The 24,728-nt window shown below is 42.0% G+C and overlaps 1 protein-coding gene across 1 annotated transcript; it reads right to left on the bottom strand.

Annotated features, from left to right (window-relative positions):
- Positions 1 to 13,704: 13,704 nt before the first annotated feature.
- On the bottom strand, positions 13,705 to 15,699 carry HTR1E (5-hydroxytryptamine receptor 1E). The gene has a single exon (XM_066314315.1). It carries the CDS (start codon positions 15,501 to 15,503, stop codon positions 14,409 to 14,411), a length of 1,095 nt encoding a protein of 364 aa, XP_066170412.1. The 5' UTR covers positions 15,504 to 15,699; the 3' UTR covers positions 13,705 to 14,408.
- Between the last annotated feature and the right edge of the window lie 9,029 nt (positions 15,700 to 24,728).

The following is a 24,728-nucleotide window of genomic DNA, read 5'->3' as shown; positions in this document are numbered from 1 at the left end:
AACGGATGAGGCCCTTCCAGCCTTATGATCTGCTCCTTCTGAGATGGGTTATCTAATTCAGACAAGTCTGTTGGAATAAACACCACAACAATATGTTTGTCAGACTGTTGGACCACTGTGAGTACAAATAGTCAGCCTAATGGACATGAGTTAAAACTTCACATTTAATTGAAGTTTATTTCCTAAAATGAAGCAAGGGAAGGAATCTATTTAGGAAGCCTATTCTAAAAAGTCTGAGTGTAACACTTGCTGCTTCTAATATTACAGACTGGCTCATACAGCACTAGAGTTTTTAAAGAACTGAGCAGGAGAGGAGAGGATTGGTTATTTTTCAAGTGTGAGGTACTCTATTCAGGACCTGAGTGGTGTGCACGAGACCTGTGTGAATTACAGCATCTTCCTGATACTGCTGGGGCACAATGTCTCCTCTCTGCATGCTGCTTGTGCTTCCCTTGCTGTCTCTACTTCTCTCACTAGATTTTTGAACAGAACCTAAGGTGACACGATGTCTTTTCACAGAAGCCACCTGGATCAAAGCTGTGTTGAGGCTGGTCAGCTGGCTGGGCAAGTGCCATTCCTGATATCCAGTCAGCTTCCACCCACTCAGCATCTGCTCCCCACAGTTTCCCATGGTGTGTGTGCTGCAGTTTGGTCACGGCGATCTAGGCAGCCTCCTCAGTTCTCTGTGGTTTTGTAGTTAGTGCCAGATGGCCTTTGGCCACCAAAATCTGTGCTTGACAGCATCAGCTGGGAAGTAAGAACAAGGCTGCTCTCTCAGGGAAAACGGTGGTTGCTGGGATGACAGAAGCGCTGGTAAAATCGGCAAGTGTCATCATCACTACACCCTAGGTGTCAGTATAGGTACATGTGTTGGAGGAAGAGCGGGGCTCCAGAGTATGCCAGCACCATACCCTGTGAAAGATTTTGCAAGTGAATTTGGCAGTCACTGGTGAGGCCTCAGCCTAAGAAGAAATTGTGATGGCAGTAACCACTGCTTCACTTGGAGGGGTGTCCAGTCCCAGCAGCTCCAAAACAATGAGACACACTGCTTACATGGGAGGGGGTGGTGGGGTCTGGGCAGGGACAGGAGGAGTGAGCTGCAGAGGCAGCAGATGACACAGCATGACTCGCAGGCTTCAGTGGTAAGGATGATTAGCGCCTACCTGGGGCAGTGGGGAGAGGTTACTGGTGTGAGCTTTCAGAAGAAAGCAGTTACCTCTATCTGTATGGGGATTGAGGCTGGGCATTGGTTAAGTACCACTACAAAGCTGCTGGCTACTCTGCCCTGAGCCCAGGACCGTGAAGATCCACATCCTCAGGGGAGTGGCTTGGCACTCTTCTGAATCAGGAGTACAGGCTAGTCCCAACAGGGTGCTTGTGCTGTCTGCAGTGGCCAAGACACAGTAGACTTAAAATTGATGGCAACAGCTCTTGTCAATGGGCCATATTTCTGGTGCATGAAAGACTGGCTGCTGTTGGTGCTCGGGCTCCAGCTCCTAAAAGAGCCCTGGGATACCTGCAGTGCAGACAACAGAATTGTGGCATGCCCCCTGTGCCTGGGGTATGCAAGGATCATCTGCTGCTTTTCTCTCCCTTTCTGGGTGGATGGGGAGGCCAACACAGCAAGATCAGGAGTCTGTGGGTAGGCACAAGCTGCTGACTGGAGATGAGACGAGGATGGGAACTAACTAGAATGTTAAAAACACCTGTGAGGATGCTTCTGGGACTGATATTACTGTGTCTGTGGTAGTGCATGATCACATCATGCATTCATGACCACGTCAGTGTTGTTGTGGTCCTGAAGGCCTGACAGAGCCAGGTGAAGCCATGGACCTGGAGACAAATCCCCAAACCCTGCTGCTCCCTAAAGTGCTGGTGCTTCTCTCTTGTGCAGCTGTGGAAACTGGGCTGCCCTGGAGGGCAGCAGGCTGGAGCTTACACATGGATTCATGGCTATTGTCAAACTAAGGAGCTTCCACCATGTTTGCATGTCCTGCTTCTGCCTATATACCAAAAGGTCATTAACAAATATCTCAACAACACAGATACACTATCAAATAAAAAAATACCCTCAAGAAAAGCTGTCTTAACAGAGCCCTATGCATATCACACGAGCTTGTGAGCAAAAAAGCTGTACTGTCTTACCTTTCAACAATTATTTTTAAGCCTCTCTTTTTGTGTGTGTGTGTGCAGAAATTCATTCTTATCTCCAAGTTTTGGAATTAGTTGACCTGAAAGACTCGCCTTGTTTGCATCCCTTTCCTCCAACATACTCATGTATTCATTACAAAAAGGTAGCTATTTCCTTCATCTGAACATATTTTTTCACCTTTATTTCCTTGGATAGCCTTGCTGTTTCCAGTGCCCTATTGAGCTACACATGATAAACTTGAAAACATGCAGTACAAAATTCTTTTATGTGATTCAAAGATAGACTGAAGCAAGTGCTTAGTTGGAAAGAAAATTCTCTTTCCTTAAGAAATGGGCTTTTCACAGAGAAAAGGGGTATTTTTAAAAGACTTTGTTTTTAAAAGGTCAAAATAGAAAACTTATTCTTCTATGGTGTTTCAGTGTTCAAATGTAGTTGGTGTGCAGTTGTCTGCAGGAGTCCAAGCTCCCTTTGGAGACATTGAAAATCTAGGGCTTAATTCCACTGCCCACAGGGAGTGATCTACTGATACCTGAGGTGCCCTGAAATATCCTGCTGTTGTTTGCAGGTCTGTGAGGTCTGTGACATGCCTGGATGCAGGTGTGTCTTCCAGGATGAAGTGAATCACAGTCCCTGAATCCAAAGGCTGTGTTGGAAGAATCCCTCTTGGATGTAAAGGGAGCAGACAAACCCAGCATACATGTAAGTGTTTTTATGCATCTAAATTTTGTGTTTTCATAAGCAGTCCCGTGTCTCCATTCCAGGCAGTCTCTGATATCTCTCTTGTGCTCCCAATCTCAGCCTCATTAAGCTGGAGTTAGGATGAGGCCTTGACAATTTGGTATTTCATACATTTTGTCTCACTGGTAAAGAGTAACTGAGCTTTCTTCTTTTCAGGCGGAAGGGTAAGCGAAATGATGATAACTTTCTTTTTTGTCTTTAGAAAACAAAGTGTTCATCAATTGGACACCAAAAAGCTTTGAATCCCAAGAAAGCCAAGAACTACATTTCCTGTGCTAGCAAGAAAATGAGCTTCTTGTAAGGCAAAACGTAGCAATAACGTTGGCAGGAATTTGAAAGATAAGTGGCAAAGCTACTTTAGATACAAAGAGAGGTCTTAGATCTGTGGAAGTATTTGATTTCTGCTTTTAATTAACATAGGTTCTCAAGACGCTTACTTGTCAATCACCTTAAATATAATTGTAGATAGGTTAAAAAGATCATGAAAAATGGGAAGACTTATGTGAAGAACTGTGTGACTAGAAGACCTGATGAGCTGTGGAAACAACTTGTGTTTTATGTTGGTTAAAAGCCAGAAAACTACCTTTGGAAAGTATTCAGTGTAAAGTAACAGGAGACAAAAGAGCATGGAGGCAGTCCATCAACCTAAGCGAAAACCTGTAGGAGAGATTCATCTCTGGAGCACCCCTGGCTGTTTCCTTCTACTGAGCTCAAAATTCCCTTTCAAAATAATGATTTTCAGGATCTGTTTGATTATTAGGCTTGTGCATGTTCATTTTTGATGAACACTTTGGCAAGTTACGTATCTAACAAATGATGTTTGAAGCCTGTTTGTGAAATACACCCTCCTAATAAACAGAACTTACTAGTTAATTTAATAAACGGTAAGTTAACTTAATAAACAGGCCTTTTTCAGACAAAACTCCCCTCAGGGTGCTGTAGCTCTGACACAGACACTTGTCCACACTACAAAGCAAGCTGGGTGTTTAAGGAATATTTCTGAAGATGACTGGTTCATGGCCATCCTGAGAAATGGAATTCCAGGTGCGAGTGCTGGGCATGAAGCTGCTGCCTTCCCACTGCCTGCCCCAGCTCAGAGAGGTGACATCCATGACACCAATGTGCATGGGGGGCTGGCAGCTGTGCTTTTGAACCCAGGGATTGTGCCTGGTGGGGTTGGTCACTGGCTGCCCCTTCAAATCAAACTCTTCAGTAATGCTGTTAAAAATACGTGATGTCAGTTACAATTGGGGAAACAAAGTCAAACTCAGTATGGGTAAAAGTGCTTTATCTCTACCTTATAGCACATGAGACACCTGAATGCACAGACTCTACCCTACTTCCTTGGGATCCACAGCCCCAAGGCCAAGTCCACTGTAGCTGGATGAATGTGGAACAGTCTTTGGCAGAGGGTTCACTTCCACACCTTTGTTTTCCCTGCAGCGTGTTATCTCCACCCTGCAACCACGCTCCTGTGCAAAGGAAGGCAATACTCAGCTGTAAATAACTGTGAATTAGACCCAGACCTGAGCTGTGTCATTGTTCAATCAGAGCATCCCCGGCGAGTGCAGTGGGGGTGGCAGTGCAGCGCTGGTCTGTTCCCTGGAGCCGAGTTCCCCAGGGCTGGGGCCAGGGCTGGGCAGCCCTCCCTGCCTCCTGCACTAAGGGTCTGTGCCGGGTGTGACATTCCCTCTGCCTCCAGCTGCTGGCCTGCCAAGGAGGCAAGACTTTTTATTAGGAAAGCACTCTTTTTAGCTCGGATGACAGCAGCCTGTGGGTTTTATGCTGGTGATGGCAGTTGTGTCCCTCATTGAGCACGTATATATGTGAAAGTGTAATACATTTCACTTGTCACTTCTTCAGTTTTCTTGACGTTTTCCCCTGCCATTATCATGACAGAAGGGCTGATCTCAGAGTGCCAGCAAATGCAGAATGCCTTACAGAGATACAAAATCGTTGAGAAATACAGTGTGGACATGTAAGGAGCATATTAGAGGGTACATCAGCCTTCATCCAAGATATGCTCTACCTCTGCTGCTGTTTAACATCCTGCTTCTGAAGTTTGTAGTGGCTTTTGGTTAAAGTTTGAGGAACGCACATTCTAATCTCTCTGTTGCTGCCAAAGTCAAACTGACCCACTGGATTGAAGATAATGGTTTACAGTAAAATATTAATCCAACTGTATAATGCGGGAATGTGTGGAAGAGGAAGAAAATAGAAACGACCAAGAAAAAGCTACTCATCTAAGGTAATCAGCATCCAGACATTACTGGTTATTGTAACTCCAAAATGGAGATTATCAGGCAAGTTTTCGAACAGCCTTCACAAATAGCTCAGAATTTTGCACACTAAGAGACTCATTCAAAGATAGCTGAGGACAGTGCTAGAACTTCTCAGTTCTTTGTCCTCTCAAAAGCATTCTCCTTCAGAAGATACCTTACAACCTGTTTCTTTGTTATGGAAATAACTGTAGTCTCCAAAGAGAGTGCAGCTGGCCCACAGGACCTCCACACTTCGTGTGCTGTTAGTCATTACCATTGGGCTGTCAGTGTCAGACTGTTGTCCCAAATGTAGGCTCATTTCCTGATGTACAGCACCAATTCACACACCAAGGTGAGGTATTTCCATTTTTCCTTCTAGTTTGTGCAAAGTAGGGGGCTGGGTGGTCACCCTCAAAAGTCTGGTTTACTGGGCATCAAAACTTCGCACTATTACGTTTTAATAACAAATGCATCAGCATTCATTGGTTAGAGATTACATAATTTTTTTGAAATTAGTACTCAAATCCGTATTTGTTATTTAAATCTCTTGTTTCTCATGCTAATTAGCCTGCCTGTGCAGTTTTCCTCTCCATTTGAGTCTGGGGTCTGTTTTAAGTAGGTGGTCAATGAGTCAGTGGTTGCAGTCTCCTACTGCCAGAATTACCTTTCTCCCAGTTAATGCTCAGTTCTGCTGACTTCAGTCCCAGTGGCTTCCAGACAGACAGGCCATTCATCTTGAGATGGTCTTCCCTCTTCCTTAAAACAAAAGATTAGCCAGGCATACAGTGTTCACAATGCAGTTGTTTAATCACAGCTGTCCCGCTTTAGCTACTTTAACAAAAAAATTGCAAAGTTTGATTCAAACCTTGAGGGGGTTGATATTAAGACTGTCAGACATATATGTCAATGTCAAACTGTGCTGACTCTATCAGCATCCATCAATAATGACTGATTTTCAAAAGGGGGAGAGGAAAAGGAACAAACTTAGGTGTGGAAGGAGGTAAGAGGATGTCAATCAGCCAGGAGAGTCAGTGGGAGCTGCTCAGTGCTCTCTGTACCCCCCAGGCTTTTTACATGCTGACTGCTGTTGAGTGCCAATGCTGCCCTTGCAGGTTGCCACATGGTACTTAAATTTAAGAGTGAACTAAACTATCAGTTTTGGGGACCAAACCTGCCTTATTCCATACTTGTGCCCATCCTGAGGGTAGAGAGCAGCAAAGCCACAAGTTTGTGGTTGCTCTCGGGCAGCAGTGGCTGCAGCTTGTTGTTCTGCAGCCTGGGGAAAAAAAAAAAAAAAAAAAAAAGGCATTTGGTGTCCTCCATTGCATTTCCTCAGCTGTTCAAGCTGAGCACTCACTGAACTGGGAAGTTGCTGTCACCTCAACAGGCTCTCAAAGAGTGGTAAGGCCTTGGCAATGGTTGCTTTTGGGAACCACTGGTGGCAGCTGTGTGAGGTGTCAGGAATTCCAGCCAAGGAGCTTGGGGGCTAATGCTGTCACTGGATGGTGGGTTTTATCAGGCCTTCCTTTGGTTTTATTCACTCAACCTTCCAGTTGTCTTGCTGCCAAGTAATGGCTGGTTTTGTGTGCGAGCTAGGTTTGGTCCCAGTAACACTGTTGGCACCTGTCAGCCAGAACAGTCACTCAAGTGTCTGTAGGAGAGACATGGCTTGTCTCCAGCCAGGATCTCTGGATGTGCAGGACACCAATGCTTCCTTTTACAGGAGGGTTGAATCTCCTGCTTGGGACTGTTTTGATCTGTAGACTGTCAGAACTTGTGAGTCTGCTTTAGGGAATGAGGAGGTTTAGAAACTGTCCCTCATGTGACTGTTTTACCCTGTGAATTGATCTGGTGTTGCCCTAGGGGTGTGTGCCTGCCTGCCATACAAAGAAAGAAGGGTTTGGCAGGGGAAAGCAGCCCAGCTGAGCAAGGTGGAGACTTCCCTGTAACCTGTGATATGTCCTTTCTGCATTAACTGGGGTACTGGTGCTGCAGCCCAAGCTTTTGCAAGGCTGACACACAAGCACAACCCCACTGAGGGACGCCACTCAGCCTGGCTGCCGTGTGCCTTGCTGTAATTTGCTAGAAGGGCTTGATGAATGTGGCAGCATGTGCTTGCTCCAGGCAGGTCTGCTCTCCTGGGGGGGCCTACTGCAGGTCTGAATGGAGCTGCTGCTGTGGAGCATATTTGATGGGATAGACCATGTTGCAGGGAGAGGGACAGCAACTGCTTTGGGGACAGTGCCTTGCGGAGAGGTCCCCAGGGTGTGGTGGTTGTGCAGGTAGTTTATTTGCAGTCTGTCACTGTCTAGATGCCTGTCCTGCTCTGGTTTGATGGTATTGGGGGACACAATTCCAGCCAAGCGCTTAGTGCACAGCCCAGGAGGAGGTGTGGGTCAGTTCTTCACAGTTCTCACTTTTATTTGGTCAGAGGTGCCCTGAGCCCTCTGAGTGAAGATGGAAGCTGTGGTTTGTGTGGGAGAAGACTGGACTCGGAGAAAGGCAGGGAACAGCAGGGACACCATGTCCTCAGTGCACAGTCTCTGCCAGCTGTAAAGCCCCAGATCTCAGCCCCCTTCCTGCCAGTGGGCTCTGCATGCATGGTGGGAAGGGGGCAGCCTCCTACTGATCCTAATTAAAACCACAGATAACCTGCTCTTCAGCAAGTATCAAAACTGCTGTACTGAAAAATTAAAGGATTTTGATATGTGACTTGTGTGTATATGCAAGAAGCAGACCAAGACAACCATGCTTAATTTTGCAATCCTAGATTAACTTCTGTGAATCTAATTGGATTAATTTTTTCTTTCTGCTAGCTTCAAAATAACTGCCCAGTCATAATACAGAAATGTTCTGAAATTGGAAAAATAAGAGAGAGAGTATTTTCTTGTTATTCTGAATTTAAAAAGTGATTATTTTCTCATATGCAGACTTAGCAGTAAACAAATAAGGAATTGCACTGGAATATGTATGAACAAAAGGAAAACTCTAGCTGGTAGACTTTATTTTAGTGGTCAATTCAATTTAAAACCCTCAAGCTGGAGGTGCTAACCTTATTTTTTATTTATTGAATAAATAAGCTTGTTGAGGCTTAACCCAGCAGTCTAGCAGCTTGGCAGGCTGTTCCTTCTCTAAAGGACTGAGATAATATTTTAGTAGCATTACAAAGGTGAAAGTGATTTGTGTGGAACTTTCTATTCCCTTGGAAAGGTCACTGTAGAAATATTTGGAGAGAAAAAAAATTTTTATTGTAAAATCCACTGGAGGGTCACTCTGCTTGTTGCAAGTTGTTCAGGCATGCACATGTGATTTAATGTTTTGTTTCTTAGTGCTCTTTTAAAATTAATATCCAGAAACCATTTCAAATTGTGTGCAATATAATTTACAAAGGAATAGGAATTCTGCCCCCTTTCTTCCCCAAAGTTATGTTTTATTTCTGAATTGAAAAAACATGCATCTTTTATAAAGTGTAGTTGCAAGGAGACAGTGCTTAATGTCTCACCTCATAGAAATGTGTGCCATTTGCAGTCATGCAGTGTACAAAATGAATATGGGAGATGCAGCACGTTAGAAGATTTGAGTACCTCAGTTACAAGGGATCTTGCACCAGATAGAGATGAGGCTCAGAACTTGTCATGCAGGAAATTAACCCACAAAAACTTCAGAAAGCTGCTCTATATGCTAATGTGTTTTAAGTAAGCAGTGGAAGCAAGTGGAAGACCATGGAATATGAGGGGCAGTGTTGAGGAGTGGAGTGGGCACTTCCAGCACCACTAATTGCTTCTGGAAACCATGCTAGCTGTGGCTTTAGTTTTTATTGATAGATATCAATTTCTATTGATAGGGGCATTGATAGAAGCCCCACGAGTGAGAAGAGAGGGGGAATTATTAAAAAGATATCTTCAAAAACTGTGACACGTGGGAAGAAACCATGATGTAATGCAAGCATTTTTCACTTGGAAGAATCTCAATGCACATTAGAAATATGTTTGTAGTAAGACTGCAGTGAAGGTGAAGTAGAGGCTGTGCAGAACAGAGCCATGGAACAGAACCTGGAAATTTAGGAAATCAGGTTCATGACCTGATTTCCTAAAACTAAGAGCAGATGCTTAGGTGATGTGCATCAACATAGCACAACGTGGCCATGCTTCTTGCTACAGGTTACTAGGTGCTGCTGTGGTGCTGAGGAAGGCTGCTGAGGAAAAGAAGGAGAGAAAGACAAATGGGGGAAAAATAATGAACAGGGTTCACAGACCAGTAAATAGTGAAATGAGGAGAAAAGAAAAGTGATTAAGAAGATAAAAAGTTGAAATGAGTCTCTCTCCCTTAGGTCTTTGAGAAGATGCTAATATAATTTTCTAATTGTGGTTTTTTTCCCCCACAGCTCATTCATGGTTACATCTTCTAATCACTGCAGCAACATCAAAAATTTATATTTAAGCACTGATTCATAGAAGCATAGAAATTAGCTGAGTAGAAAGGAGTAATTTAATCATATAACATCATCTATAGGTGATCACCTCCATGGGATTAATGAAGAAGTAAAGATCCCCTGGCAGTGTAATAGAGGAAGGGAGCAATGTTTGCAAATGTACATAAAGTAAAACAGAGAATGCTGAAGAATAATTTTACAGTGGATGAACCTGGAATTTATCCAAAGTCAGATAATTAAAAAAAAAAAATTCTTTTTGGCCCCAAGTGAATAGTAGATAGCAATTAGAAAGGGTGACTATGTATTGCATAGGACTCTTATGAAATACTACTTAAACAATAAAAGATATCACAAGATTTACTGTGTCTACTTAAGCAATAAAGTAATTTGAGATAACTCTTCATGGGAATCATTTGGGTGTGTAAAGGATGAACATAAACCAACTTGTCTCTTATTGATATTTTCAATGGTTAAACAATACCCAGGCATGAGGGTATCTCTGCACTTAAGCCAGAAGCCCCTCAACACTAATGCTCTTTACTTTTTGATAACTGGAATTCAAAACAGAGGAGTGGAAATAGAGTCCTTAGGAAAAATTCCTTTATTCTTTTAATATCTTGTCTTGGATAAACCAATTTTTTTAAGTTAGTTTTTTGTTTGGGGGTTTTGTTGTTGTTCCTTCCTGGAACATGCAAATGGAAAAGAAATAAGAAGTGCTAACTGTGGAAAACTGGACAGCTCAGATCATGATAGTGAAGTCTGAATAATTACTGCCTTTTACATAAAGTTGGTGAGGCAGGGGCTTTGTTTTAAACCTTCTGGGAAGTTCAATTCCATCATCTTTCTCCATACAGGAAGATCAACAAAATTAACCTATGATAAATGAAGTTATAATATGAGGATGAAATTTAATGTGGAAGAAAGGGAACAAAGGGATAGACTACAGAGAAAGGCAACAGGATAAAAAAATAGGTAAAATAGCATTTGAAGGGTCTGTCTTTTGTGGAGGACAACTTGTTGATTGGTGCAATCTTCAGGGATGTATGAACTCCAAAGCACTGGCTGCTTACAGAGAGCAAAAACCTTCTGGATATGGCCCGGATACACAGAAGATCTTGCAGACTTGAACAGCCACAATCAGGAATTCTGGTGACTGCTGAGGGGCAGGGGGCGGGGGGGAACAGGGGCTTGCTCTAGTAGGATCACAATAAATTTAGGGATTAGAGAGTCAGAAACCCAAAGGCAGATCAGGCAGGGAGTTAGGTTGTAAAGCAGGACAACTTTGCAAGGGCACCATTAGACAAAACAAGGCTTTGCATTTGCAGGATGGTTTAGAGAGGTTAAGGAAGATGGAGGTAGTCTGTAGGTCTTGAATACATTTCTAAGAGCTTGTTGGGAAGACCTTGTATTGCAGAACATGGTGTGAGTGGGCCTGATCCAGGATAGGTGTGAATGGGGACTTGCCATGGTCTCCAAACCCATTGTAAAAGCAGCAAAAACTTAGGAAAAAAAAATAAATGTTGTCAAACAATGCTGTCAGACTAGCAAAAGTTTTTTATTTTCATGAGAAGACTGGTAATTTCTGATCAAGTTGAGTTGTTTTAAGTAGCCAATCCTTTACATTTTTCCTGACTTTGATTCTGAGCATGGGGGAAACATACATCTTCATCAATCTAGTGGCATTTGTTGGAAAACATTTTCTGTGTTTAGCTAATGACTTAATTAGAAAATCAGTAGTCAGCTGGCAGTGAATGGTGAGTCTTTATTTAACAGGAAAGCACGGAAATTAGCCATCCATCTGTTTTTTCCTGTTAATTACCTCTAAATATTAAAATTGAATACAGCCTTCAACCTGATTGGTAGTTTGAATGATAATAGTGGTATTCACATACTAAGAGGAAGCCATTAGTAGAAATAAAGATGATGCAGCCTCCTGTATTTTACAACTTTCATTGATGTTTCTGAAGCACTGCTACCTGCCTTTGACAGCTGCTGTGGAGGTCACACTCAGCCACATTCATGGCTTTAAGTGAGCATCAGTCTTGGCAACAGAGTTTACTGAGCTGCTGTTTTTCCATGCGAAACATGACTGCATACAGCACATCAGAGCAGTATTGAGCTTTGAGGCTGCTCCCACTTTGAGATTTGTTGTTTGTGGGGAGCTTGGAGTGGTTGGCCTCCAGAGATCCTGTCCAACCTAAACTACTCTGTGTGCCATGTGATCCTAGGAGCAGCAGTCACAGCTGGAAGCATGTCTCATTTTGTTGAAACACTTTTCACCAGCACTGTCACTCCCACCCCTTCCCTTCTCCTAGAAAAGCTGCCTGTGCAGCCCACCCCATGGCTGAGCCAGATCCCCAGAGACAGCCTCAAGAACCTGGCTGGGGTGTGGCGTCTGCCTCAGCTGAGTTCCTTGGTGAGGCTCAGACAGACTGCTGGGGCAGTCTTGCACATTTACTCTTCCATTCTCATCATCATCACAGCTGTGCACCCAAGGGACACCAAAATCTTCTCACTTCTAGCCATAACTGCTTGTGTGTTCTGTTTTCTCTGCCACAGTCAACCTCTTTCAGAAATTGTGTCGAGCCCTTGTTCTTTAATAATAAGTTCTATTGCAGTTTCTGAAAGAGAAAAAAATTCTGCAGCACTTCTTACAAATACCACATTTTAATTTTAATTTCCAGTTGGGTTTTTTCCTCTCTCTCTCTCTCTCTTTTTTTTTTTTTTTTTTTTTTTTTTTTTTTTTTTTTTTTTTTTTTTTAAATAGCGTATCTACTCTTGGGACCTGCTTTTGAAGCTTTCTTGGCAGGCAGGGTCACGACACACTTCCCTGATTTCAGTCAACAATTTCCACCTCCAACAACCTGCAAAAATGAAAAACCATAATGGATTTTTGTGCTTTCTCACTAGAAGAAATTTTCAGTGGTTGAGAAAATTTTCCTCTCTTTTTAGGCATTGATGTTTGCTAGTAGGGAACCCAAAGGCATCTGGAGGAGGCAACTGCAACAATAGCTTCAGAAGGACAGCTGGAGATGAATGTCCCAAACTCAGGCAGGGAGTCCTGAAGGAAGATTCCCACTGCATGTGGGTAAGCAGCAGGTCATACTTTTGTCACCTTCAGACTTGTGTTACACTCAACTTGTGGCACTGCATCTTTCCAGCCAAATGCTTTCTTTCACCAATAAGGATGTCATTTCTCTGTTCCATTTGCAGTTTATTACTCACATATTACTTACACTTCCTTGACTCTTGATAAGAAAAATGATTGTCATCTTGTAAATTTTCAAAACATTTTTAAGAGATGGCTTCCAGTGCTGTTGCAACACTTTGGCTACCTCTGGTATTTGTTTTGATGGATTTGGAGCTGCCATACTGTAGTTTTCACTGTTACTGTATGTCAGCTTGACATATGTGGTATTTCCTCTGTGGTGTATTGGTGTAATTCAAAAAGAATTTGTCTAGAAAAACGGACAGGGAAGAAAATAAGAGTGCAAGGGAAGTAATAAATATTTAAATGGTGCTTAAGAGTTGCTAATGGACAATACCAAATTCTTACCTTTGACTTTACTCCTTCCTAGACTGATTTCCACAATATTTGAATCAGAAAATTTTAATTTCCATAAGCACAAAAGGCAGGACACAAAGGACTCTTTGTCTCTTGGGACAGGGAAAGTAGGCTGTGAAGGAGTCCCAGAGCAAGACATCCCACCAGAGCAGCGGACCCTAGGTTAAGTGGGCAAGATTGCCGTTGCAAATTGTGAGATTACCACAAGGCATATGTGCAGACTGCTATCTAAAATAAATTATTTTACTGATTTTTTCCTGATATTCAGAAATAATTAGGTTTTAGCTGATGCTTTTAAATTTCTATATAGTATTGGCCTGATGAGAAGATATCCAGTTGTCTAAATAGGTGGGGGTAAGATCCACAGATCCTTGGGATTGTGCACCTCAAGATTCTGGTGAAGTGTGGCACAAGTGAATAATACCACCCCAGGACTGACTAAGGCACAAGGCCTGAAGAAGTGGGTTAGTGGTATTGAAAGTGTGACCATTCAGATGAGCAGTCAGATGGCCACTCAGTCATTCACAAGTATGACACTTGCTAGCTGCATCCTCTCAATTGCCAAACAATCTGCCGAAGTGTCTGCCCAACACCTTGAATGTAAATCTGGAATATTACACAGAGAGAGCCACTTAAATAATTCCTTTGGGTTATGAAATGGGATAATTTCTAGATGCAATGATCTGACCTTTGCTTTCTGTTTTGGGAGTGTATTCGTGAAGAAAGGAATAGTTTATTCTGCCTCAATCCAAGGTAGAAATGGTGGTAATTTTCCTCCTAAATGGCTGTTACAGCTTTCTCAGAACGCCACAGTAAAGAGGTACTGTTTAGCTGTCATGACCATGAAGTGTTTATTAATTTTTGATAGGTATTTATGGGGTTCAGTTTATACAGTACATAATTTAGATGTTTGATTCTTGAATGGAAAAAGTATAAAAGTGAATATTGTTTTTTGCTTCTTGAATCATTGATTACACAAAATGTCTTAGACATGAGTACCTAATACTACTAATATTTTTTGTTGTTGTTTCATTTCTAAAAAAAATCTTTTCCTTTGTAGAATAAATTTATTTCAAACCCTTTACCATGAATAACACCAGAGATTAAAAAATGGCATAATGAATTACAGGCTGAAGAACAGTCAAGCAAATAGGCAAACACAAAAAATCCCCTTTATCAAGGGAAACAGTGGCAGAGTCAAATAATTTTGCTCATTTTTAAGGCCAGGAGTCATGCCAGCATCATCCTCTCTCAGTACTCTTAAGTATGCTCTCGACACCTGATGAGCTTTCTAAAGGCCAGTTTGAAATCCTCATTAAAGCTCGTGTACAGCAAAGGGTTGATGAGCGAGTTGACATACCCAAGCCAGGTCAAAAAGTCTGCTACTTCTGAAGAGACAATGCAAATGTGGAGGCCCACAAGCAGTTCCTTGATGAAAAAGGGCAACCAGGACAAAATGAAAGCACCTAAAATCAGCCCCAAAATGCGAGCAGCCTTTCGTTCTCGTGTCGTGGAGATCTGCTGCCGGTCGCCAGCCGGATCCAAGTCATTCTCGAAAGGAGGGATCCTCACGGATGCGTTGATTTTATCAAACTCTGTGGTTGGGTCAGATGTGGAGAAGTCTGAGACACAGAACGTCTGTGTGAGCTTGCAGCTGGCAAAAGAGTTCTGGCTATCGGTGCTCCTGTTGCTGAGGTGGCGGCTTGAGCCCCGCTTTTGGTAAAGGCTCTTTGCAGCATGGTAGATTCTGTAGTACAGGATCAGGATCAAAGTCAAGGGGATGTAAAATGCCCCAAATGTGGAATAAATAGTGTAGATGACATGGTCGTGCTGGATGCGACACTCACTGGGAATACTGATGCTGTGGTGGTTTCTCCAGAACAAAGGAGGCATTGATATGAAAATGGAGATAGTCCACACAGTGGCTATCATCAGCCCAGCCCTTTTGGCCGTTCTTTTCCTGGCGTATTCGATAGCGTCTGTGATGGCCCAGTACCTGTCCAGAGCAATGACACACAGATGAAGGATTGAACATGTGCAACAGGTCATGTCGACGCTCAGCCAGATCTCACAGATGAAGTACCCCAAAGTCCATTTATCTATCATTATGTAAGTGATGCTCAAGGGCATGACGAGAACAGCAACAAGGAGATCTGTCACAGCCAGTGAACATATGAGATAATTTGCTGGCTGGTGGAGCTTCTTGGTTGTGGAGATTGCTGCAATTACAGCAGAATTCAGCAGCATAGTCAAGGTTGTGATGGTGGCCAAGGTCAGGGTAACAAGCATCTTTTCAGTTACTGTTTTTGGCTTTGTAGCCACACTGGCTTCAGTGGTGCAATTTGTGAAATTCATTTTCCCCTCCAGGATGCAAGAAGTTTGTAATGAAGGGTTCCAGGTTCAGAAGTTATCCATTTTAAAGAGATGCTCCATGTGAAATTGAAAAAAAATTTTTTATAATCCCATATTCAACAGGGCAACAAAAAGGCTTCCAGTTTTCTTCCTGTTCATTGCTTTTCTATAAGATAAAAACATACCTGTTAGTCAAGATAGGATAATCCCACCTCTTGGTAAAAAAAGTTTTGCATTTCTAATATTATATCTGAAATAAAATGTTGGTCTGTTTTCCCTTCTCTTCTCTTGCCTTTTCTCTCCCATTTTCTCTGCATTCATCATTCATTTTTTTTTCTTCTCTAAAGGGCAATTTGGGCCAGATTTCCTGCTGATGTGAAATGGTTATTCCTTCTTTGGTTTTGAAAATTTTCCTTAAAGTAGGAGGCTGGACTAAGGGACCAGAGGTCCCTTTTCACAAACATGTCTATGATCTTTGTGATACTGATACCAGGAGCCAGTCCTTTTCCTGCTTGTTAAAATACACTCCAGCAGATGAAGAGCTGAGGGAATTTGCCTTTTCATTTTAATTGCTATATGAGAGGCATCAATTACTTTCATATATCATCTTTGGAAAAAAGCAGCAGAGCAGCCTATCTCAGCAAGGCATGCCAGCATTTCACAGCTTTCTATTTTGCTTTTCCATATCCATGTCTGTATTAATATATCAGAAATTGTACTTAAAAATTACTTGGGTTACTTTTATCATGCAGGTTTTCGACAATGTTTAAAGCTTTATGGCAAACGCTTGGTTTTACACAGCACATCAGTGTTGCTAGGAGCTCATATAGTGTTGTCTAATTATTCCTGACATTTCACATATCCCACTGTGAGTGTCTTTAGAGGAGACAGACAAAAAGCTTCTGCCCTTGCTTTGAGATTTCTATCTAATTGTGCTCCCTGTCAAGAAGTCCAGTGTGATGCAAGGAACAATAACTTAAAAAAAGTTTAATTGTGTTTCAGAATTTCATGTCTTTACCGTACATTCCAAATGCTAACTGAAGCCAGAGTTAACAGTCCATGAGATGCAGCTTGGGATAACCTCTGGGACCTTGCTTACTCATTTGTAATTTTTCTTGGCATAAAGGATGAGGAAAACTGAAAGTCTGAATTACTTTCCATTGAAATAAACAGAAAGATTCCTTCCCTTGGCTTCATTTATCAGAGTAAGGAGGCTTCTAGGTTAGTTGTACAGGCTCCCTTTACAACCAGGGGGAAAATATAGTGGCTGCTGGAAAAAACACTTGTCCCCTCTCAAGACAAACCTTTAAGGAAGATGCTATGAATCATATCCTGGAAATGCTGGCCTTTCTCTATTTTCACTACAAGTGGCTCCTCCACAGTTGCATTTAGAATACATGCCTGATTTTTAGATGGCTAAATCTGAGAGGTAAAACCCATTCTCACCGACACCAGTGGGACTTGGATTACGCTCTGGGTTTGCACATGCAAGCTAATGAGGAATTAAGAAATTGAATGAGAAATTATACATTTAAAGCTAGTTGGCTGCTTAGCTCTGTATAAGTATTCTCTTCTTCAGAAATTGGAGTGCCATCTTCAGAATGAGCTGAATGAGGAAAAATTAAACATAGGAACTTTAGATAAAAACTTCTATTTGTGGATAGGCTCTAGGAGAGCAGATCCTTACTGCTGTAGTCTCTGGGGTAGCAAAATGTACATTTTAATTCTGCCCAAGGAACAGCAGAACTGCCTTTTCCCCAAAGCATACTCTACTCTTAAGAAACTACTTTAAACACCTTTAAACTACAAATAGCCTTGGAGGAAATATTAGGCCTGCTTATTGAAAATTGACTGGAGAAGTTGGATGGAAATCCATCCATTAGTCTTCATGTGGTTACCACACATGGAAATGTCAATTTGATTGTTTAGGCCTAGAGCCAAAACATCAGCTCAAACCTTCTTCATAAACTGTCTATGGGAGTCTTTTCTGTCAAGCCAGATTCTGATTTCCTTAGCTTGCACTCTTATTATGTCTGATGCTTTGATCAGAGGATAAAGCAAAGAGGCTTTCTCTCCCTCTCTGCACTCCTGGAGCACAGACCAAAACCAATTGTAATCCATATCTTTTCTTCAGCACTATAATTTAGTGAGTATACCCCAGTCCACAAGCACACTCAAAGATACTGGAAGACACCATGAAATTCACACCCCCTCCATAACCACTTATTGATCTGGTGCACACACAGGAGAACTTGTGATGCTTCTTGATGTAAGCTGCACTGTTTTCTGCTCATTCTTCACTCCTCTGGGGTCCTGAAGTTTCATGGCCTTGGAGATCTCCGCACCCTTTGTGGTCCCCACCATTTTCTCTGCTGAGCACCGCCTATATACACATTTAATCCAGTTAGACCTGAATTGCTGTGGTTCTCCTCCCAGATGGCCTACACTGATGTATCCCAAGGAAAATCCTTTCTCAGCTTTACCTGTTCCCTGTACCACTAGTATACTCTGAAAAATAGATTCTTGCTTTCCTTAATTAACTTGTATTTAAATAAACATGATCAGATTCAAATATCAGGTTTCCTTTAGGGCAAAGGATACTGCTGATAACACCGGGGAGTTTTATGAGTCTGTTACTGCTCAGGGCGGCCAACATTTTTTTTGCCTGGAAAACACTGCAATAACTGAAGACAGGGAAAAATATAAAAAAACCATCATCCTTTCCTGCAGGTACCTCAGAGCCTGCATGCCCATTGTTTCATGTCCAAACCCATCACTGGAAAGTTAATTCAGTTTTAATTCCTGCGTTCCTTGTAGGAAGTGAGCCCTTATCAATTCAGACAATATAAATACTGCATAAGAGAATGGCACTAAACCAGTATTATCAAGGAAGTATATTTAAATGCTGAAAAGTCATTTCAGTTATTGAGAGCTGAAGGTTTCTTCTAATGTCTTAAGTCTGTGCCTCGTCTTCCCTTACCTACATGATGAGGGTGAGTGCACGACACACTGGCATTGTAACTAGTTAGTTATAATTAGTGGACTGTAGCCCAGGCTGTTCACCTCCTGTGCCAGAGCAGCCTGAGACTGTCCTGAGCTGCTGGTGCCATCTCAGCACTGCCTCTGGGGACTCAGCCAGGGCTCATGTCCACTCCCTTGCAGTGCCTCCTCCCCAGCCACCCTCCCATTGTCCTTGCTTGTCCAACATTCTTCTCTCTAGTTTTGAATTAGAAGACACAGAGAGAGAGTACTTTGACCCAGGAAAGAAATGACCTTTTAAACTAGGAAATGATTTACAAAGAGATGCCAGTGATTGACCTAGCTTATTAATACAGGGCAGGATTTAAATGCTACTTACCATCAATCTTGTAAAAATGCAGGTGTGTTTGTGGTCATAACATGAGTTAACAAGGAGAATTTTACTATGTCTAAGCAATAATAGCTGGTTTCCAGCATCTCTATCACTTGCATACAATTGCTATATATAGTATTGCTATCACTATAGTAATTGATTGTGATTTTCTAAGTGATATCTTGGAAGGGACATTAATAACAGTTATTTAAAGTGCTCTTACTGAAAGCACTGCTGTGTTTATGTTTTGCAGCTGTATCGCTTTAGGCTGTCAGTCATTTCCTACAGAGAGAATTTTACACACACAGACTAATTTCCTGCATTTGGTGCAAAAAACTCATCTGGCTTCCTCCAAATGGGAATCAATCATGTTTCATATTAGCTGATTATTGGTAATGACTTTGAGTGCTGTTTAGGAGGAAGAAAGGGGAAAGAGTTTGATTAATTGTTCCTTAAATGGAACTGGACAACTTTAGGCTGTGAGATGGCAGTGTCCATGTGTGCTCTTGCCAAAAAAAATTCTCCCTCTTCTCAACAGATGACTGCAGTGTAGCAGAATACTCTGAATTTCTGATGGACAGATTGACTCCCACTCCTTGGCCACTGAACTTTCCACCATTCCATAATAAATGGAGCAATATCACTTGAAGCAAACATGTGGAACTGGCATTGCACATGTGTATGCATGAGGCAGGTTAGTTCCTTTACATCCATGGTTTTGCATTTCCTCTAAGCAATTATTGCACTGTACAACCACTACATCTTTGTGCCCTTGACAGCAATGAATCACATGAAACAGAGTTTTACCCTGTTAAACTCTGAATTGGTCTGAGTGCTTTCCATTTTCAATATTTCCATGGTTGGAGCTCTGAAGGGCAAGAATTTGTGCCATGATTTGTGAGACAGTTTATGGAAAATACGACTTAGCACATTTATGATAATGCTAATATATCAAACTATGAAAAGATGCTAAACTTCCAGTGCTCTTCCTTTTCCTTAAAAAATATTTTCTCTTCCAAGTTTATCTACAAAGACCTGAAATTCAGGCCTTTCACTTGCAACTTTCTAGTGTTGCTTTTGTAAAGTCAATAAATCTTGGACTTCATCGCTCCTTGGTATGAAATGATACAGCTGAGTTAAACTGGAGATTATGAGTTTCCAGATACTAAGTATTGTACTCTGGCATGCTGGTGTTACTTTGGGTTTCTAAAGATGCCAGTGCTGCAGAGGCCATGTTATGGATTTATATAGGCACTGATGCTGTTTGTAATATCTCGTATTTGGAAAAGAAGCATGTGAAAGCTGAGAAAGTGGAGATGGTCAGAATTACACCATGCTGTGGCAAGACTGTCAGCAAAACAAAATCTTGTCAACAGGTAGCTCATATTCACAGCCACAGTAGGAGATTTTGATGCCAGTTGTAGGCAAAACGAAGGCAAACTATTAGAAGGTGCATTGGGGTTGCCTTACCAACCCCAGAAGCTTACCAGAAGTGTAAACTGGGGTAGGACAATAAAGAAAATCGCTATTTTTGTGTGAAACCCAAGATTTTACAAGAACCTGTCAGAGGAATTCCTAGCTGCATTGTGGGACCATAGATATAGGGATACAACCTTTTCCTACACAGACTGAATGAGGCCAGAAATGAAATTACTATGAAATTTGGACAAATTGACCTATAAAATTGACCTTCAGATTAAGATTTACCCTGGTTTATACTGAAACAAGCAGCATGATGAATAGACAGGTTGAAAGGTCTCAGCAGTAAACAAGGTGTGTGGAGGCATAGTTATATGTTTGCATCTGTGGGCATCCTACTAACATTCATACACGTAGTGACCCTGTCATAAATAACCAAAGCACAGGATGCTTTAATCAAGGATACAATGGCCTGTGGCCTGACTTTGTATAATGTAGATTTCTAGGGATACAGGGATATCTGTACTTCAGCTCAGTCCTGGCCAGAGGATGAGCTGAGTGAAAAGCACTGAGGACACTGCTGGGCACAACAGAGAATGTGCTGGATGTGGCAGGTACCAGTGCAGGCAACCTGTCACAAGTCACAGATTATGCCCCAAGGGATGGCTGGGTTTTGCAGGTGGAGTTACATGAGAAGTGGTTAAAATTCACAGAAGAGTGGAGGGAAGCACTGGGGACTTTTTGGGAGAACAGCCTTGCAAAACCCACAGCACCTCAGTCGCTTCAGCAGTAATAGAATATAAAGCTGAGTGTGCCTATATCAACTCTATCAGAAATCAGATTTCATTGGTTGTTGCAAAACTGGGATTGATGGGTGGCCAGATATGTTCTTATGGGAGGAGGCTGAGATGGAGAAAGGGAGTGTCAAGTCAGATGAAAAGAACAAGAAGTGGAAGAGGAGATAACAAGGGAAACAATGAGTATGCCTGGTTCATCCACAGCCAAAATCAGGGCAATAACCCAACTTCTTGTTCAGACCAGACCACGAGTCAAACCTGACACCATTGTTGGGAGTGTGAGAGGACTATTCCCAGCCAGCACAGGACTTGGGGGACAGAGGAAGGCAGCACTCTGGTGCTGCTGTGTCGATGTCATCACCAGGCCTGATGGCTTTGGAAGCTACCCATCATCTCCTCAGGGCAAAGAGGTGAGTCTGTGTCCTCTTGTCCTCTTGCAACCGCAAAACCAAGTGTTTGTGCAGGTCAGCTGTGTGTGTGCAGAAACTCTCACGGCTCTGCTTATTTTCCATTGAAAACTAAATTCTGACGAGGAGGTTGCTAAAATGTCAAGCTGTGAGGCGGTGCTTAGGCACTGTTATTTGTGTCACAAACTGTGATGTTGGTCTCCGTGTCTTTTGCTGAAGAGCCCAAGATAAATGCCAGGGTGACCACGATGTTTTAACTCCCTCAGCATCAGAAAGGAGATCTCTGCTTGTATATCAGGAAGACTTTACCTTCCTTCCCAGTGAACCATGCCAGCTTGGAGGATTTCCTTCCCAAGCTAGAAACCTGGGAGAAAACCGATGGGAGAGGGGAGGTGCTGCCTCAAAAAACCCTTAGAGCAGTTTTGCAGGTTTTTTAAAAAATAATTCCACCAGCATTACACTACAGAGGTAAGCTTTTGTGGTGCAGATCTTGGCACATGCAAATGAGAAACAATAATTAGTGATGATCTTCAAACCATGCTCCCTCCCACAAGCAGTGGTATAATTATCATTCAGAGATGATTACTCATTTTTATCTACTTTCAATATGAAAGTTAGTAAATCTTAGGCAGTGAAAGCTCACAAGATACTGCTGAGCTGCAATCTGATACAAACTAGGACTCAATGCAGATTTAATCCTGGTTTTTGTCATACATAAATAAAATGCTCTGGCATAGTAAAACATGCACATTTTTCAAAAGAAAACTAGAGTAGCACCCTTCTCTAGTTGCAATATTTTTTAATAACTAACACTCTAAATTTATAATAATTTTCTTTCAAGAGACTGTCAAATGAAAAAATAACTTTAAAACTAATCATCACATCCCTGTAGACCCTTAGGGGCAAAAAAACCCCCTTACATGTAAAAAGTTCCTTTTGTTTTACACTACACAAAATACCCATGTAAACCTCAGCTCATTCCTGGTAGTTCATTTGACTTTTCATGCCCTATGTCATACCCTTAGATGTTTAACTGATGTACACCAGAGGCTCTAATTTCCCCCACCATAGAGCCGAGACGCATGGGTAGCTGGATCCTGCAAAATCTTTTGGAATTTACAGTAATCAGTTGTACAACCCTAGACTCCCAAAATATGTAAGTGCTGCCTTTTCCACCACATTGGGGAAAAAAGAACTTCTCCCTGTACTTATTCTTCCTTCAGAGACGACTTCTTTCACTGTAAATCTGTGCCTGGAAGAACAGAAATTAAAAAAAAAGTTTCGATTTGTCTCCATTTGTTTTGCAGATTGCATTCTTGTAAGTACTAAAGTGGGCTAGCTTGTGTACAGAAATATCATGTTACATTAGCATGGAGTGCTGAATGGGTTAATTCACCCAGCCAAGAAACTGTAAATTCTGTCATAGAGTTCCTGATTCCCACAGCCTTGTTACTTGAGTTAACCTGACTGAAGTTAGCTGACATGCTCTCCCCCTGGTAAGTGCATGACATCTATATTAGCAGAGGCAGCCAGCTTGTTTGATTGCCCCAGAGCAGCATTTAACAGCTCCAGAGCTGTGCTTCTCACCTGATCTTTTCTTAGTGCAAAAGTGCTCTTGATCTCAGGTGATATCCTAATTTAGTAAATAGCCAAGCTCAGAAGACACATAACCTACACACTTAACCTCTCATCTGGAAAGAGAAATACAATCTGTACCTGTTACTGACCCTTGCAACCTTCATGCTTACCAGTCACTCTCACAGAGACATTAGTCTCTGATTAATTTTTTGTTTTAGAAAACTTGTGGTTAAGACTGTCTGTCTTGAACTTCATATTTCTAAATGGTTTTCACTACTAAAGCAGACTTTTCTTCTGGGTTTTAGGTCCTACCTCACTTTGTACACAAATCTTTACAACATGCTGTGTCACCAAAATTCCCTTTCCTCTCTCTTAAGTAAATTTTTAATGCTTTTTAATTTTTTTTAGCCTATGTTGTTTTATAAAGTTGACCATGTCACTAGTCCCTGCTATGGATGTTTTCATGCTTCAGGAGAACATAAAAACTTCAAAGACCTGGTGACAGACGGAAATCCCTTGCTATGGAACAGGTGGTTATCATAAGGGAAGATGTTTGCCCTGGGTTTTGTGCTGCTGCCAGTACCTACTGCTGCTTTTGGCTTGGCTGTTTTGCCCTGTGCTTCCCTTTTGTTCTGCTGAATGGTTCAGCAAGGCGCACACAGGCACAAAAGAAAAGAGCGTCGACACCGGGTATTGGTGGGTCCTGGAGCCTTTCCTAGTCCTTCCTCCTACTGCTCAGCCTTCCATTCAGACGATTTATTCATTGACTGTATGACTAAAACCTGCAATCAGATAAAATACAGGTGGGAGGACAGCCTGGATAATGAGATACCCTATCAGACATTGGCAGCTAAACTGGGGGAGATCACTCCCTGAAATTCGTAGGGGGAGAGGGCAGACAAGGGTGCCATCACTAGCACTTACAGCTCTCCTTAGAAAAACAACACTTGGGATGGTGCTTCACTGATGAGTGGCCCAGGAACAGATATTTGTGAAGCTGGTTAATAAGGTTTAATAAGGTTTAATAAGGCACACAACATCTGAATGGTGCTGAGCAAGTGAATCCATCACCCAAACCTGCAATTCTTCCTGCAGCCACGACTCAGTCTGCCAGGCAGCAACCAAGATGAAGATCCATCCATAGCAACTCTAAGAAACATTTTGCCAAAGTGAAAAAACTACAGTCACATTCACCTTAAAAAACCCAAGCAAAATGACAAAAAAATTCCAACTGTAAGAGACCATGCTCTCATGGCACTGGAAGACTGGTGCTGAAGTGATCCCTTGCTTCTTAGCTGGGAAGAGCAGAGACAGCATCTTGGTGTTTGGAGGAAATACAGAATCACATAAAAGGTGCTAGACGACTCAGAAAGAGAGGAGTTCACTCAACTTCTTCTGAAAAAGTCCTACTTTAAAAACTGGAACCAGTGACAAAATGTTTCAGTGTCCCTTTGGTCACTCACAGTGTAATCTCTCTAAGCAAAAAAAAAGATATCTTTTTTTCTCCTTTTGAATAGGCTTATGAAAAGAAAATCCATTATTTAAACGCATTTTTAATAATGTTTACTCTTCAAAAAAAATTCTTGACTTCCCTAGGTTTCATTTATGTGGAGAGTGGAAGAACTGTCAACAGACTTCCAGGTAACTCCAGGTCCAAAGACTTCTAGGTAACTTT

Source organism: Sylvia atricapilla, chromosome 3 (genome assembly GCF_009819655.1).
Source record: "Sylvia atricapilla isolate bSylAtr1 chromosome 3, bSylAtr1.pri, whole genome shotgun sequence".
Classification (NCBI taxonomy): Eukaryota; Metazoa; Chordata; class Aves; order Passeriformes; family Sylviidae; genus Sylvia; species Sylvia atricapilla.
Note: the sequence above shows the minus strand (reverse complement) of the source record. Positions and strands in the feature narration are given on the sequence as shown.

Coding starts and splice junctions, on each gene's coding strand:
- HTR1E (XM_066314315.1), bottom strand. CDS start 15,503: ATGAATTTCACAAATTGCACCACTGAAGCCAGTGTGGCTACAAAGCCA.